Source organism: Nelumbo lutea, chromosome 1 (genome assembly GCF_056320005.1).
Source record: "Nelumbo lutea isolate HS-2025 chromosome 1, American lotus-T2T, whole genome shotgun sequence".
Lineage (NCBI taxonomy): Eukaryota > Viridiplantae > Streptophyta > Magnoliopsida > Proteales > Nelumbonaceae > Nelumbo > Nelumbo lutea.
In genome coordinates, this window is record NC_142684.1 from 170850272 (window position 1) to 170868199 (window position 17928).

General features: G+C 46.1%; 1 protein-coding gene across 1 annotated transcript; it reads left to right on the forward strand.

Annotated features, from left to right (window-relative positions):
• The first annotated feature begins 13286 nt into the window (after positions 1–13286).
• Positions 13287–16901, forward strand: IQD19 (IQ-domain 19). Its single transcript, XM_088960576.1, has 4 exons — positions 13287–14614; positions 14831–15067; positions 15308–15994; positions 16223–16901. Exons 1-4 carry the CDS (start codon positions 14147–14149, stop codon positions 16241–16243), a joined length of 1413 nt encoding a protein of 470 aa, XP_088816702.1. The 5' UTR covers positions 13287–14146; the 3' UTR covers positions 16244–16901.
• The last annotated feature ends 1027 nt before the right edge of the window (positions 16902–17928 follow it).

Sequence of the window (17928 nt, forward strand, 5' to 3'; positions counted from 1 at the left end):
CTCAGAAAAAAAGAATGAGAACAATCACGAAACTATTTATAAAGCCGAGGTGGGGACACTGAACACGTGTCAATCACGAAACATCTCCTTATCTGAACATGTGCCACCCACTCACTTCAACATCATATATTCAAAATGGGCTTGATGGGCTGAGTTATATACACTTACACCCATTTGGGCTCTATGCAAATGGGTGAGTTGTAGCTCAACGCCTCAACCCACATCCAATTGCAAACTCCATTATAAGAGCATACCATCTAGGCGGCCTAGGGACGTCGATGTGTCGTACTCGAACCAAGTAATTCATTACAATTACTTGGGATTCAAGTAATATCAAACGAATGTCTAAGCCCTAAGGTTGTGTTTGGTACTACTGTTGTTTCTACGTAGCTGAGACATTTTGGGTTGATTAATATAAATGGGTGTTTTGGATTTACCGGTACAAATATATTGCTGTTTAATTGTTGTTTCAACTATGCCTGTCATTGATCAGTCCCAAACCTCCATTTTTTCAGCTGAAGTTACTCTCATATGTGATGTGTGTGTATGAGTTAAAGTGCAAATTCATTCATTCATTCATTCATCTCAGTTCAGAACATACATTAGAACTTAGAAGCAGCAATGCCATAAAGAAACTCAGGACATATGGAGTTATGGACCATGCAAGTACAATGTCTACAACAATGTATAGTAACAACTCTAGCAATTCGATGTGCCACTTTGTTGGCTGTTCTTCTGTACCAAGAAGAAAGAAAGAAAGGCGAAAGGCTAGACTTCTGCAATCGGCAATATCGGTGTCAATACATCACACATTTGTTTGTTTGGGTGCGGGATCAAATTGTCCAATCACCCGAGTCAATGATGGGTTAGAAAGGTCAACTACATGAACCCCTCTTTCTTTCAATTCCATATATGCATCATTAAATTATGCGCCTTTAAAGTTCAAATCATTTTTAGTATTTCAACCCATGTCCATTTTAGCCTACCCCTAGCTATTCTAAACCCTTTTACCTTTGAAATAGGTCCATTCTTCTTATTCTGAACTAACATTTTTGAACCGTCGTTGATTCAAATGATCGGACCGTTCGGTCTGAAAACCGTATTGGCAATTGGTTCTGTTTTACTCAAAATCTAGAATCTGATAAAAATCCATTGAAAAGAGTCAATAAATCGTTGATCCGGGCGGTTGAACCGATGATCTGTTAATACATTCAATAGTTTTTAACCATTTTTTTAATTATTTTTAAAATTGCTGTCAGAACAGGCCATCCATTCGAACTGAATGATCGAACCGTTGACCCAAAAACCGATGGCCATCAAACCAGAGCTGGAAATCATCTCTGTCCCAAATCCTGATGATACCCTGATTCTTTCTCCTATCATTGTTAAGCTTACATTGAATATATCTTGCTTTAAGTTTCAATTATACTTTTTTTTGTTCCAAAAGCATCTCTCTGTAGATTTAATCCTCTTCTAATTTCATCACTGAATGATAATATGTAAGCAAACAACTTATATCATTAGACCTCCTGCATATACTTAACAGATCCATTTATGTTGATGAGGTGACGACGTGGATTCCCTTGTGAAAAAAGGGGGTTGAGGTGAATTCAAATGCAATGGAATTAAAACAAATACGACAGGGTTTTAAATGATAGTGATATATATTATGGTTCAATCCATTTACATTCCTTTCTGAATCTGGCAATCAAAGCAGTCCCTACCCCAATAAATCAAAATTCTTATCCCTTACTGAGGAGTGAGGACCCAGAATCCGTAGTACATGAATGACTAATCAAAGCCAGTGTAAATGGCTTGGTACCTTACTCTGTTATCAACAGTTACAGCTCAGTCGTCCTAATACCTTTTCTTGAGCAGTTGTTTTGTTGGGTAAAAACAGCTTAGACAGCTAGATTTAACCACGGTTTTACTTCAATTGTGGTCATTTGGATATGACAAAGATAGAGAGATGATCAGCTGCATCCAACCTGTAATTTATGTAGATGTTTGTTTGTGGGTTGGCTTAAGCAATAAACTAATATGGAGATTCTAGACAAGAAAATAAAACCAGATTCAAGACTTCCTGTTGATTGAGATGACTGTTTGAGGAGCATTTATAATTAAAGACAAATAGGACCATATGGTCATGTGCTTAGACCAACAATAGTCTACCAAGATTCTTAGACAATTTTATTAGGCTGTGTTTGGAAACAATGTAAATATGCAGAGTATAAAACAGTTCATATAAATTGTAAAACTGGATTAGTTTTGCACTGATAAATTTACCATCTTATCAAATAGATTTTTAGTTGTAATGGATACAAACATGAATTCCAATAAAACATATGCTTTTTTTAATCAAAAGCTTACTTGAATGCAAATTTACTTCTTTTTTATTGATATACTTTTACATCTTATTATCAAAGTAAATATGCATTGGTCGGTCATTTGTCAATACATATATGTAATATTGTCAAACACGAGAAAAAGTGAAACAGAATATAAATTTACCCTGAACCAAGATTTACACTCCATTTCCATAGTTTCCAAACGTAGCCTTAAGGACGAAAGACTATTAATCTCCCCCCAAGCAAATGAGAGAATTGGGCAATTGCTTTCTTTCCTTACCCAACTCCCAGTTAGTGTGCCATTGCTTTATTCTATAGCTCATGTGCTAATGTTTTGTGGTGAATGAATAGAATATTTTTTCCATTTTTATTATTTTATAAGAGAATCTCAGATCATCCACTTGTTTATTTCTAAATTCTAAAAGTTTACTTAGTTTATTGACACAGCTTTATCCTATTCTTTCATTTCGTAATTTAAGGAATGTTGCGAGGGGATGCTGGAAAATGTCTTCACGATTCACATCCAGGGTGAAGACGACGACCCACAATTCTGTTGATCTAAGCTGATGAATCTTCTACATCAAGATTTAATCAAATTGGTGACAATAACTGATAGAGCGCGATCCAGCCGGTCTTAGCTGTCCACGACCTTGCTTCTGAACGGGGTAGCAGGGAACCTGAAACGGAGGAGATGGGAAAGCTCCGGGGGGAACCCGATATAGAGGCTCCGAAGCTCAAGTTAGAATCCTTCAAAACCAAGATAATACCAGATAGCGCAAAGTTTGCATACCTTGTTTGTTGGGGGCAGGGGGCTCTTATAATCACTTCGTGCACTCGCCCCGAGGCCCTTGTCAAGTCGAGTATGTTTACCCTTGTGCTTGTCAATTTGGCCGTCGTCCTTTCTACTGGGACAGAACCGTCACTGCCTAACCGTCTCTCTAACTGGAGATGGCGGTGTCAGTGGCGGTAGCAGGTGGCCGTTTAGAGTGCGGCCGCCAAATGTCAGATCCCAAGTCAGTCAGGCGAGGCGCCCTCGGGCACGGACTTCCTCAGTGTCAGGCATGGTACGACTTGTTTGGTTTGGTGCCTAGAAGGTGATGCGGAGTGCTGAGCGAGGCGAAGTCTTGAGCTCGGAGGTATCTATAGGGCAGGTCAGTTCGGCGAGGTGTATCCCAAACTGTTACAAGGTGGCCAATTCAGCGAGGTAAATCCCGAGCTGTTACAAGGTGGGTCAGTTCGGCGAAGTGTCTCCCGAGTTGTTACAAGGTCAGTTCAGCGAGGTGTATCCCGAGCTGTTACAAGGTGGGTCAGTTCGACGAAGTGTATCCCGAGCTATTACAAGGTTGGCCAGTTCGGATTACTCTGGTTTTGGGTAAAGGGTGAGTTCGGGCCCCCCGTAGGGAGTTCGGTCCGCTGGTGTCCCCTTGTTCCCGCCTTAGGCTTGGCCCCCCCTTTTGCCGAGCTGTTGTTTCTGCCACATGTCACGTAATAGTGAGGTCGGGCCAAATCTTCCTTCATCAATTGCCCCCCTCCTCGCGCCAAGGGTCTTGCCATGGTGCGGGGAGTTTCGCGAGGTAGCAGGTGGATTTGTCCCATCCTTTGAAACGTGCTTGCTCAAGAATGCTGACAGCGCGCGTTTTAAATTTCAAAAGTTCGCGCCGCTGGGACGTGACAGCGGGTCATTCAAAAAGGTGTGCCACTGCTGTACGTGCGCGGGCGACTGTCAGGGGGACGTGCGGTGCATTAGTTTCGGAAAGACGCGTGTCGAAGCGACGTCGGTTTCAAAAAGATGTGCGCTGGCGTTTCGCTTTTTTCGGAAAGACGTGCGCCAATCACGCCTCGACCTTATGGGACGTGTGGTCAGTGAAAACATGGGCCGTCGGATCGTCTTCGATCTGCACGGTCGATTCTTGGTTACTGTAGCTATAAATAGTGGGGGGCGTCTGTTCCAAGGTATGAAGAGGAGGAAGCGGGTCGCCAAGCGAACTCGTACCGAGCTGCCCCTGGAAGAGGAGCCCCAAGTCCCAGACCACACGCCGGAGGATCTGCCCAGGGAGCCCGAGGTGATTCCACCGATGCACGAAACTGCCGGGGCACCTTACGCTGAGACCACTCATACGGGCGCCCCTGCATACTCAAGTGCTCCTGCTCACTCCGGGTCCGCTCATACGCGGGCTGGGCCCTCGGGCTCGGGAGCTCAAGGGGAGTTCAGGAGCGTGTTGATGCCGAACTACGCTCTTCAGAAGAGTAGGGAGGCTACTTTCCCTGAGGAGATAGCGGCGTGGACCGATCTTCCCTTGAATCAGGTCACTTTCCGCGCTGTAACACATGCCATGGTGGTAAGTTAGATTCCGTCTGCCTTTTTCATTTTCTGTCGCTTCTGCTGTTATTGCTCACTTGTTTCTTTTGGTAGGTGAATTCTTCAATTCATGCCCTGGCGGCCCAAGTGGAGAGGAGCTCGTGACAGGCGCGAGCTGCTGAGGCTGCCGCTCATGCTGCTGAAGAAGCTTTCTGGGCTGCAGAGGCAAATTCCCGGGCTGCTGAGGCGGCTGCTTACGCTACTGAAGAGGCTGCTCGCGTCGCGATGGCCAGGCAGGCAAGGTCTCAACGTGACGCCGGGCCTGAAGTTGGATTTGCAGCATCAAGTCGAATATCTTCAGGAAGACATCAGGGAGAGAACACATATTTTTTCCCAAGGCATTGAAGACGCCAAGAAGAAGGCAGTTGAGGACTACATTGCTTCTCTGCGTTTTGACGATCTGATGGTGGATTCTTACAGGAGGGGGTTCAAATTGAGCAGGTGGATGATCTGGAATACGTACCTTGACCTCGATGTTAGTGCCATATCCACTTCGCGTATAACTCAGGAGATGGCCAATGCTGCCGATGGCGAGCCGGACTCTAAAGGAGAGGTAGGGCCTTCGGGTGTTGTTGAAGTGCCTTCTGATGGCGAAGAAGTGGCTCCGGGCATGTAATTTTTTTTTTGTAAGTCCTTTCTGATGGCCAATGTACTCCTGTTTCTTGCAATGGAATAGTCTTTTTGCCCAAGTGTTCTTTTTCCCTGAACTGATTCTTTGTCGATGCCACTTTGTCCAGGTTATTATACTTCCGCGACTTGTTCTGCCGCGAAGGCTTTTTTTTTGTAGCGAACTGGTTTTTTGCCGAGCTGATAATATGCTATTCTTTGCTTGTTTACGCCGAAGTTCCTCTTGGCTTGCATCGTGGCACATAGGACCTGATTTGTCCACTTCGCTTGGTGGTTTATAGGTAGTATCGCCTCAAGTTCACGATGTTCCACGCTCGAGGTACTTGTTTGCCTTCCAAGGTTTCAAGTTCGTATGCCCCCCCGAGCGCTCTTTTTACTTTATAGGGCCCTTCCCAGTTTGGTCCAAGTTTGCCCACGCCGGGTTCGGGCACCAGAATCTTATGAAGGACCAGGTTGCCAACTCGGAAGCTTCGTTGCTTTACTCTGCTATTGTAGTAGCGAGCTACCTGCTGCTGGTATGCCGCTGTTCGGATGTGCGCGAGGTCCCTTGCCTCGTCCAATAGGTCAAGGTTGGTACGTAACTCGTCTCCGTTCGTCCGATCGTCGTATGTTTCTAATCGCAATGTTGGTACTTTGATTTCCGTCGGGATCACTGCTTCAGTGTCGTAAGTGAGGTTGAAAGGGGTTTCTCCCGTGGCGGTTTTTTCGATGGTTCGGTGAGCCCATAAGACACTTGGTAGCTCTTCGGCCCACAATCCCTTAGCTCGATCCAGGCATGCTTTCTGTCCGCGCAGGATGGATTTGTTCATTACTTCCGTCTGACTGTTTGCTTGCGGGTGCGCGACTGACGTGAAGTTTTGCCGAATCCCCATGTTCTGGCACCACTCTTGGAACTTGATATCCTCGAACTGCTTGCCGTTGTCGGAGATTAGTACCCGAGGTAACCCGAAGTGACATACTATGTTCTTCCAGAAGAAGTTCTGTATGTTTCGAGCCGTAACAATTGCCAGAGGTTCGGCTTCTATCCACTTCGTAAAGTAATCTACTGCAACAACTAGGAACTTTCTTCCACCTGTTGCTGGTGGGAATGGCCCCAAGAGGTCGATGCCCCATTGTGCGAAGGGCCACGGGCTGGCGAGGTATTTGAGGTCGGAGGCAGGTTGATGGTGGATATTGGCGTGCTTCTGACACTTGTCGCATTTTCTGACGAGCTCGACAGCTTCTGCCTTCATCGTTGGCCAGTAGTATCCTTGTCGAAGTGCTTTTTGGGTGATTGCTCTGCCCCCCAAGTGTCCGCCGCACAGGCCTTCATGAGTGTCGCGGAGTACGAATTCGGCTTCGGCAGGTCGCAGGCAACGCAAGTAGGGGAGCGTGTAGGACCGTCGGTATAACCGTTCGTCTATTATGACGTATTTGGCTGCCTGGCGCTGCACCCTCTTGGCCGCATTGCGTTCTGCAGGGAGGGTTCTGTCTATCAAGAAGCTCGCGAGTGGGTCGATCCAGCTCGGCTCTGCCTCCAAGACGGGAGCGACCTCCTCTGTCCCCCCGAGAATACTAGGCCGAGGTAAGTCCTCTATGTAAACAGTTCTCATGTTGTTGTGACTTGTACTGGCTAACCGGGACAGGGCGTCGGCCTTAGTGTTCTCTGACCTCGGGATTTGCCAAATGAAGTGTGACTGGAAGTTGAGCAGGGCTTCTTTTACTTTGGCCAAATATGCAATCATGGAGAGCTCGTGTGCTTCATACTCGCCTGTAACTTGGTTGACCACGAGCTGAGAATCGCTGCAGATGACCAAGTGTTTTGCCTTTACCTTTCGCGCTAGCTCCAGCCCGGCTATCAGTGCTTCGTACTCTGCCTCGTTGTTGGATGCCGCAAACTCAAAGCGTAGTGCGTATTCTAATTTTGTGCCGCCCGGGCCGCACAAGACTATTCCAGCTCCGCTGCCTTGCCGGTTCAAGGAACCATCCACGAGAAGGATCCATGGCTTCTCATCCCAGTTTGCGCTTCGCCTGACCAGGAGAGATGCCACACTGGCTGCTACTTCACGGGGTTCAGACTCTATGGGCTCGGGAGCTCCGGGTTCGCTCGAACTGGGGACCTCGGGCTCGACCTGTGGGGCTTCGTGGCTGAAAGTGCACTCGGCGATAAAATCTGCCAAAGCTTGGGCCTTAATAGCGGTTCTTGGTTTGTACTGGAGGTCGTACTTGCTGAGTTCGATGGCCCATTTCGTCAGTCGACCGGAAACCTCGGGTTTGAGTAAGACTTGTCTTAGAGGTTTGTCAGTCATGACGATGACGGTGTGAGCCTGGAAGTATGGGCGGAGTTTCCGAGCTGCTGTCACTAGGGCGTATGCTAGTTTTTCTATCTGCGGGTACCTTGCCTCTGCTCCCTGCAAAATTTTACTAACATAGTAGATGGGTCGCTGGACCCGGTCTGTTTCTTTTATTAGTACCGAACTGACCACCTCGTCGCTTGCCGAGAGGTACAGTTCTAAGACCTCGCTCACCTCGGGCCGGGCTAAGGTCGACACACTAGCGAGATAACCTTTTAGCTCGTCAAACGCGAGCTGGCAGTCCTAGGTCCACTCGAACCCTTTGCCTTTGATTGCCTTGAAGAAGGGTAGGCAGCGTTTTGCTGATTTGAACATAAAGCGGCTTAGAGCGGCTATGCGGCCGTTTAGCCTCTGAACCTCTTTTACTTTCCGAGGTGGTCTAATATCTAGAATGGCTTTTATTTTGTCTGGGTTGGCCTCAATACCGCGCCGATTGACAATGTACCCTAGGAACTTGCCCGAGGTGACGCCGAATACACATTTGTTGGGGTTCAATTTCATGCGAAACTGACGCAGGATTTGGAAGACAGAATCTAAGTCTTGTATTAATTCTTGTGAAAACTGAGTCTTGACGACCATGTCATCTACATAGCACTCTATCTTCGTGCCAACCAGGGGCCGAAATAGCCTATTTACAAGTCTTTGGAAAGTCGCCCCGGCATTTTTTAGTCCGAAGGGCATGACCTTGTAGCAATATAGGCCGAACTCGGTTATGAAGCTGATTTTTTCCTCATCGGATGGGTCGATCCTGACTTGGTTGTAGCCCGAGTAGGCGTCCAGGAAGCTTAGCAACTCATTTCCCGAGGTCGTGTCTACTAGGCGGTCAATTCTGGGGAGGGGGAAGCAATCTTTCGGGCAAGTTCGGTTCAGGTCGGTGTAGTCGACGCACATGCGCTACTTGCCGTTTGCCTTTTTTACCAACACCGGGTTGGCCACCCAGCTCGGGTAATGGACTTCCCTTATGAAGTTTGCTGTGAGGAGCTTCTCGACCTCCTCGTCGACCGCCCTCCAGTGTTCTGGGGCTAAGTTGCGTTTCTTCTGTCTAACGGGTCTGACTACAGGGTCAGTATTAAGTTTGTGAGTTATCAGGCCGGGGCTAATGCCGGGCATGTCGGCCGCAGACCAGGCAAAAATATCTAAATTTTGAAGTAAAAAACTCACCAGTTTGGTTCGTAGGGGATCCTCGATGGAAGCTCCGATCTGAAGTGTGCGAGCTGGGTCCGTAGCCGAAGCTGGGATTGCGACCGTTTCCTCCGTGGGCGAACCTCGTTCCTCACCTTGCTCCGCAGGCCGCTTCAGTTCGAGGTTGTCGGCCGCCTTGGTTTTTCCCTTCAGGGCGGCAACATAACACTTGCGGGACTCGAGCTGGTCGCCCTGCGCTACCCCTACACCGAAGTCCGTAGGGAACTTCATGGCCAAATAGTAGGTGGAGACCGCCCCCCGTAGGATGTGCGTGATCGGCCGCCCTATTATGGCATTGTATGGGGAGGGGGTCGTGACTACCAGGAAATCATGGTTGAGTCTGACTGCACAAGGCCATGTGCCGACTTCCACAGGTACTGTTATTTTTCCGAGGGGCCTGACTTCCTCTCCGCTGAAACCCACCAGGGGAGTGTTCGCGGGCTTCAACTCGCTCCTTTGTAACTGCAGCTGGTCAAATGCTGATTTAAAGATGATGTCTGCTGTGCTGCCCGAACTCGGGCTTGGAGCGCCGGGGTGCCGACCTCGCGGGTGAGGTTCCCGACCCGCCTGCGGGTTGCAAGGCGGGGATGACATTTTTCTCACTTCGGCCTGGGGACGAGGCCTGTCTATTAGGGGGGTTCTGGGGCCGGGAGGCCTTCGCCTGGTGGGGGCGTCCATCCTGCGGGGAGGCCTTGACTGGCCTCGGAGCGGGGTGGCGAGGTGGAAGTAGTGGTTGGTTCAGTGGCAGTTGGGGGAACTACTGTTGATAGTGATACTGGGAGATGTTGTGCAGTACTTGGTGCTGGTGAAGCTGGTGCTGCTGGAACTATTGCATTTGGGCTTGCATTGCCCGCATGCACTGCATTAGGTCGTCCAACCGGTTTTGGCTGGCTGCCAGGGGGACGGCAGTCGGTTCAGTGAATGTTGTCTCAATGGGGAGAGGAAAGGGGATGCTTGTGGCAGGAAGGTTTACGAGCGCCACTACTTGTGGCGCGTTAAAGCTGGGGATCCCATCCACCGAAAGGGGGATGGTGAACTGTCCAACGCACACCATGGGGATTTGAAGTTGTTCCCCGGTGGTGTTTGTCTCCGTGCCACATCCGGTGTTGTTGGAGGAGGCCATGAGTGTTGGGTTTTTGAAGAAAAGGGGTTATGGAAGTTTGGAGGGAGGCTTTTTGAATCCATCCCACAGACGGCGCCAATTGATAGAGCGCGATCCGGCCGGTCTTAGCTGTCCACGACCTTGCTTCTGAACAGGGTAGTAGGGAACCTGAAACGGAGGAGATGGGAAAGCTCCGGGGGGAACCCGGTATAGAGGCTCCGAAGCTCAAGTTAGAATCCTTCAAAAGCAAGATAATACTAGATAGCGCAAAGTTTGCATACCTTGTTTGTTGGGGGCAGGGGGCTCTTATAATCACTTCGTGCACTCGCCCCGAGGCCCTTGTCAGGTCGGGTATGATTACCCTTGTGCTTGTCAATTTGGTCGTCGTCCTTTCTGCTGGGATAGAATTGTCACTACCTAACCGTCTCTCTAACTGGAGATGGCGGTGTCAGTGGCGGTGTCAGGTGGCCGTTTAGAGTGCGGCTGCCAAACGTCAGATCCCAAGTCAGTCAGGCGAGGCGCCCTCGGGCACGGACTTCCTCAGTGTCAGGCATGGTACGACTTGTTTGGTTTGGTGCCCAGAAGGTGATGCGGAGTGCTGAGCGAGGCGAAGTCTTGAGCTCGGAGGTATCTATAGGGCAGGTCAGTTCGGCGAGGTGTATCCCGAACTGTTACAAGGTGGCCAGTTCGGCGAGGTATATCCCGAGCTGTTACAAGGTGGGTCAGTTCGGCGAAGTGTCTCCCGAGCTGTTACAAGGTCAGTTCGACGAGGTGTATCCCGAGCTGTTACAAGGTGGGCAATTCGGCGAAGTGTATCCCGAACTGTTACAAGGTGGGTCAGCTCGATGAAGTGTCTCCCGAGCTGTTACAAGGTGGGTCAGTTCGGCGAAGTGTCTCCCGAGCTGTTACAAGGTCAGTTCGGCGAAGTGTATCCCGAGCTGTTACAAGGTTGGCCAGTTCGAATTACTCTGGTTTTGGGTAAAGGGTGAATTCAGGCCCCCCGTAGGGAGTTCGGTCCGCTGGTGTCCCCTTGTTCCCGCCTTAGGCTTGGCCCCCCTTTTGCCGAGTTGTTGTTTCTGCCACATGTCACGTAATAGTGAGGTCGGGCCAAATCTTCCTTCATCAATAACAATCCATATTTTTCCACTTTTCTTCTATTATAAGAAATAAAGTTTTGTTTGATTGCCCCTAAAAGGTCTAAAAATGTAAGTATACAAGCCTATTACTGCAAATCTTCCGGGTGGGATCCACTCTCCCACCCTCCTCCAATGATGACCTTTTTTTTTTTTGTGTTTAAGCAATGGAGTTAATTCAAAGTCTACTGGATTCTTTTCTGCATTACATAAGACAAACTAAGACACCAGCCATTTGTTTTCAACCACAAAACAAATCCGGAAAAAATGGCTTTGTTTTGTTTTGCCAGATGGCAATGTAAAAGTTTCTGAGAATTACGGAGACAGCACTAATGGTTCATAGGATTGCAAACTCAAATAAATTGGAAAAACAAAGGTTTGGCATTAAAATTGGGAAAAAAAACTGAAATAAATTGTTCGAGATGAGGATCCAAGGTAATCTAGCACCCCCTCTCTCTCCCCCCCCCCCCCCCCCCCCCCCAAAAAAAATAATAATAATAATAAAAAAAAATCTTGCAACAAAAAATTAATAATAAAATAAAAATCCCCCATTTTTGTTTGGCCTAGATTACCTTGGGTCGAACCCGTGACCTCCTTGTCCACTGAAATAAATGTTCCAGATGAATAAAACGACTTAAATACTGGCGAAGACGAACCGATTTCAGAAGATGAGAAGAAGACAAAGTGGTGGAATTATTTTCACAATTAATATTTTTTGACACGTCTCGAGTATCGACTGCTTTTTGTGCCCGAGAACCAGCTATCTTCTAAAACCGCCATTAATTCACCCTCCAACCAGAAGGCTCAACTCGACAAATTAAATACTCGCATACAAAACAGAAGAAGTTCTCATTTTTGTTCATTTAGGGTAAATGAAGCAAAACGATAAACCAACGAGTTTTCTTCCCAAGGGATAAGTTGAATATGTGGTGCTGCGATGGACAAAGACACAATGCAATTAGGTTGTGGTTAGGTTAGAGTTAGACTATCTCCACAGAGATGAGAATGAGAGGCGTTCCCTTCTTATCAAAGCCAATGGAAGCAAATCAGAGCAGAACACTTTTTAGTTTAATATTTTTCAGAAAATACAAAGGCAAAAGGACAACAATGAACGATGAGCAATAAATCTCTCTTGATAAAGAAATACGATTTGGTGAGTGGCATTGTGAACTGGTGGTGGTCAGGACGTGATAGTTGGTGTTGTTGGTTAATGGGTTCCACCCCATATTAACTCCACTAAATTAATTGCACCCATACATCTAGATTAGTTGGCAATCACATGGTTTGTTTATATGTACCCCCAGGCCGAGTTGAACTCATTGCTGGTGCCTGCACATTGGAGAAAGCTACTCAGCTCCGAGCTAAGCTGAGCTGAGCTAAAAGATGAATGCTTTATTTGTCAGTTAATTAATTTGAGGAATCCCCATTTCCCAGGGCTAAAGACAGTGTCTAATTATTTGCGTGCGGTATCACTGTTTTCGTTCTAACAGAATTGATGAATTGGTGGAGGGAATTCAATAACCCAATGCAAAGAATTGCATGTGCTGGAGAGTACACATTCGTCGAACCCAACTCATCAATATGTATGTACTATGTGTAATGTTCAGACAAAATAAGGAAAACGGAAAGGGAAATTTTACTGGGTAAGTGGATGATTCTTGACTCAGACTCATCACCTGCTGTAAATAATTTGGCTTTTCCTTTTCTCTTTCCTTTCCTAAAGAAAAAAGCCTCCAGAGTTGGAAACCAGCAGGAAGGACGGTTGAGCTTTTGGCGTGTAAAATCTGCCTGATTGAAACATATACAAATGGTGGGACCAACCGCACCGGTCTTCTTTGAAGGCTCCGTCTCTGGTGGTACCTCCTCGTCCTTGTAATTTTGACATTTTGTGAAAGTTTTCTCTACCATTTGTTTTTATTAAGCATGACAAGCGCTAGGCCAGGACCCAGGACCCAGGATTCAGGAGGAGGCCAGCCAGAATAATATCCATCCACGTCCGAAGGGGCTAAGGGCTGGGCCTACCCAGCAGCCCAGCGATTGAAGGCGTGTTGATATTGAATGAACTTTGCATCGTTGGCTAACCTGTCTCTACACCGACCGCTCAATACTCATCCAAAGCTGCTGAACGCCTGAACGTGTAGTGTCTCTGTCTCAGGGGAATTTTTCAAGTTCTTAACTAGGGTGGGTGAAGTGACTTTCGTCGTCCTTAGAATAATGAACCAAGGTCCCTTGGGATATCATATGGGGACCTTGGTTCTTAAGTCTTAACTAAACCACCAAGTGTAGGATAACCACGTGCGCACCCCTAGACTATTGTGGGGCTGGGCCCACCCAGAAGGGAAGGCCAACTGGCCAAGGCCGGAAGTGGAGATCCAACCCAAGTTCCCAACTTCCAACTTCCAAATTTCAATCTTAAATTCTATATTTTATTATTGCCCAATATCCATGAATGAGTCCGATCCGATCGAGTGACCCCATTTGGACGGGCGTTTCTCTTCAGTCTTCACCCTGGCAGGAGTATTTTACACGGATTCAGCATGCTGCACCACCCTATTTCACATGATCTCTGACTCCCTTCCCATTTCCAACCCCCATTAGCCGACAGTGCCATGTCCAATTTACCAAACCTGTCCTTCATCTCTACATCTTTCCGAGGCTAAAATTGGTAGTTCACACAGCTCCCCAGTGAGGCAGTAACGGCCTTAAGGGAATCTTTGCCACTTAAAACCTAAACACACAGAGTGGCAAGTGGCTTCATCCAAGGAGAAAAATTTTCATTTCCTTTTTTTCCCTTCTTCTGCAGGCCTTGCAGTTAACAAAACAACTGATGAGACCAGATCTCCAGCTGAGTCGATCACAAACAGGATGGGTAAGTGAAAACAGCGAAAGAAAGACTCTTTGATGACAACATTATCACAACTTAAAACAGTAATCAAAGAGTGAGCAACCGAGTGAGTGAGTTGTAGAGAGAGAGAGAGTGTGTGTTTGTGTGTCAGATAGATGTATACTATATATCATCTGGTTATATCTGCTACAATGGCTTCCTAGAAGGGTTGACAGAGATGGGGAAGACTAGCAAATGGATCAGAAGCTTCTTAACGGGGAAGAAAGACAAGGAGAAGGAAAGAGAAAGAGAGAAAGAGAAGGAAAAGGCTAGTACCAAGAAGCCTTCATCACTTCCTACTGAGAATCCAACCACGCCAATTTCAATTCCTCCTAGTACACCAAAAGAGAAACGCAGATGGAGTTTCAGGAGACCAGCAGCCACAGCTGCAGCTCCCAAGGATTGGAATTCCACAGACTCGGCTGCTGCCGCCACGCCAGCGGTACAGGCCATTCTTGAATCTGAGAATGAGCAAAAGAAGCATGCCATGGCTGTGGCGGCCGCTACAGCTGCTGCTGCTGATGCAGCAGTCGCAGCTGCACAGGTTGCTGCTGCTGTGATTCGCCTCACAGCTGCTGCCACAAGGCCCAGTGCGGTTGAAGAGGCTGCCGCCATCAAGATTCAAGCTGTCTTCCGTTCCTACCTGGTATGAATTCATCTGAAATTCCAATTCCCCTTACTCCCCAAAGAAACACCATTTCCGTCTGTTTTGCTGATTGATGAGAACCCTCTCTCCTATTTACATGCTTTTTGTTCCTAAAATATGAATACCGAATTCAGATTTGGTGAAAAGAACCTATATGAAGAAAAAATTAGTGACAAAAATATGAATTAACAGTTGACAACGATACATTGATTACAGGCAAGAAAAGCATTACGTGCATTGAAAGGATTGGTGAAGTTGCAGGCGTTGGTGAGGGGGCACTTGGTGAGGAAACAGGCCACTGCTACTCTCCGGTGCATGCAGGCATTGGTGACAGTTCAGGCCAGAGCTAGGGCCCAGAGGATCCGGATGGCTGAGGAAGCACAATCTACCCCTCAAAGACAATTCACTCCCAGAAAATCCTTACAGGACAACCGGTTCAGACAAGCATACAATGTGAATATCATTTCCTCCAGTATTTCAAATCTATAGCAAATTTAACTGCTCTGCATCCATGAATTTGTTAGATTAAAAAGCTAAGCCATATGCTCTCTCATGTATTGGAAATGGAAAATATTAGTTTGGTTTTCTTTGAAGAGAGGAAATGGTTACAGGCTTACAGCAGTTTCAAAGAAAAAAATTGGTGGGTCAATTTTGACATCTGATGTGCAATCTGGCCTTTTTATGCATTTGTAGGAGATGGATAGAGGAATAGAGAACATTAAGATTGTGGAGATGGATATTGGTGAATCGAGGGCAAGTTCAAAGAGCAGGAATGGCTATTCCAACCACCCGCAAATTGAACGGGCAGATCAAAGGTTTTCAATATATTATGCTGGAAACCGTGCAAACACAAAGCAAGAACATCAACTCCAGATGTCACCGGCTCCATCAGCCTTGACCGATATGAGCCCAAGAGTCTGCAGTGGGCATTTTGAGGAGTATTCTTTCCTCACAACACAGAGCAGTCCCCAATGCTACTCGGCTGTGGCCAAACCAGACCCAACAATGGCCCCTTTTGCCTTTCCACGGTCAGAGTACGCAGATTCTGTGTCCAATGACTACCCATTCTTTCCACATTACATGGCCAATACGGAATCTTCCAAGGCAAAAGTCCGGTCGCAGAGTGCACCTAAACAACGACCTGATTCCTACGAGAGACAACCCAGCAGACGGAGAGCATCCATGGAAGGAAGGAATATCCCAAGGAGCATTCGTATGCAGCGTTCATCTTCCCATGTGGGGTCTACCATTCATGGATACCAATACCCATGGTCAATTAAGCTTGATAGGTCCACAGTGTCTCTCAAGGAAAGCGAATGTGGTTCTACCAGTACAGTTCTCACAAATACCAACTACTGCAGATCTTTTGTTGGATATGAGGTGAGTACCAATTGCCCGTTCCTTCCAATATCACAGATCCCAAGAGCAAGATGATACTTCCATTCCATTCCATGTTTATAATTTTGTAAAATGATCTCCAGATCCAGATAGCGGTTTTAGGTCGCCTTTTCCCAATTTAACTTCACACCATTTATCATAAGATTTATAACCAGCTATTTTTACCACCAAAGTCTGATGGTGTGGTTTCATCGCCTTCCATGACTGCAGGTACAAGGGAATAGGTACTGAACGGACGGTTCATCCTTTTCCGCCATTAGAAACTGGAACTAATGTCGCCACTGAACCACAAGGAAGAACCAAGAACATTACAACTGATCCCATAATGAAAGAATATTATCCACCAATAGAGTTTAATTTATTTGGGGTAGGACCGTAGGAAGCTATGAGGCGCTTAAACTACTGATTATATTAGATATGGTGATTCAGTGCCAAGGCAGCCCTTTGAATCGAACTCCCTTTTGTAACGTCCAACTTCTGCTTTTGGGTGTTTCCACTTCCACGTGTTTTTAATTTATAGCTTAGTACTAGGAGTTTAACGAGAACGAACAATAAGGGAACTGAACTGCAACTCTGCTAGGACTACAGGTTTAAGCGCATTTCTAATTCATCCCAAATGTAATCTGTTGAAACTCGAAAGTAATGTAACGAGGGATTATCATTCTTTTTTGGGAATTAGAACCAGCTCAATTTCTGTACCACGGGGTCGAGCCATCCAGGAATTCTTCTATTTCTTCGACTGCAGAGTGCAGTCCACTTGCACCATTGTACGGCTTGATATTTTCATGTCAGAATTCTGTAAATGCCATCTCATCATCCTTCAAGCTTGATGACAGCAGTGGAATTATTTTATAGGCCTCATGATTTGATCTATGGGTCTCCTGCTCAATGAGGTGAATCTCTCTACTCTGGTTATATTTTCTCGCTTTACTGGTCTGCAGAAAAGAGTCGAGGGCCGAAAGAAACTCTACCTTCGATAATATAACACCTGATTTCTTTTATGAAAGGTGGTAATTTCATTCTGATTCATATAAATGAAGCAAAGAAATGCTGCAGAGGGAGAGGTTACCCTTATGTGAATAGTGAAACTATCGGGAAAAGATCTCAGCGCAAGAATATTGTTCTTGACTTCTTGTTGGATTAGGTAAAAATATTTGCATGGATGGCCATCATGAGGGTATTCTCGCTAAGCTATCCTGCAAATCCCACCTGTTGATCGATGGCATGCAAAGGGGAATATTTGCAGCTATGAGAACAGTAAAAATAGTAATCGTCAATGCCTTTGTTGTCATACAAGGAAAGTTCTACACGATACCACTTCAACTTATTTTCGATTTTGAAATTCCCACTGCACTTTTCTCATAATGACTCATGTTCAGATTCAATTTTAGGCTCAGTTTGGAAGGAGTACAAATTCAAATGTGTAGAATGCAAAATCCTGTATTTTGTATTATTTCATATGTATTTATAAATGTACATATTTGTATTTGTACTCCTTTCAAACTGAACCTTAAGCTGGGTTTGGAAACGATGCAAATAAGTGTAAATGCAGATATGTAGAATGAAAAACAATTCATATAAATTGCAAAATTGAATTAGTTTTTCATTGACAAATTTACCTTTTATGGATGGAAGCATGAATTCCAATAAATCATGTTTTTTTTTTTTTTTTTTATCAAAAACCCACTTAAATGCAAATTTACGTCTTTTTTATTGATATACTTTTACATCTTATTATCACGGTAAATATGCATTGGTCTGTCATTTGTCAATGCACAAATGTAATTTGTCAAACACAAGCAAAAGTGAAGCAGAGTGTAAATTTACCCTAAACCGAGATTTGCACTCCATTTGCATCGTTTCCAAACACAGCCTTAGGTACTCGAAAAAGATACTTGGCTGAGTGTCTGAAACTG

What these genes read in the sequence shown, in the direction of transcription:
- IQD19 (XM_088960576.1), top strand. Translation starts at nt 14,147, where the DNA reads ATGGGGAAGACTAGCAAATGGATCAGAAGCTTCTTAACGGGGAAGAAA. An exon ending in CTGTCTTCCGTTCCTACCTG is followed by an intron (nt 14,615 to 14,830) that starts GTATGAATTCAT and finishes CATTGATTACAG; the next exon opens with GCAAGAAAAGCATTACGTGC. An exon ending in GGTTCAGACAAGCATACAAT is followed by an intron (nt 15,068 to 15,307) that starts GTGAATATCATT and finishes ATGCATTTGTAG; the next exon opens with GAGATGGATAGAGGAATAGA.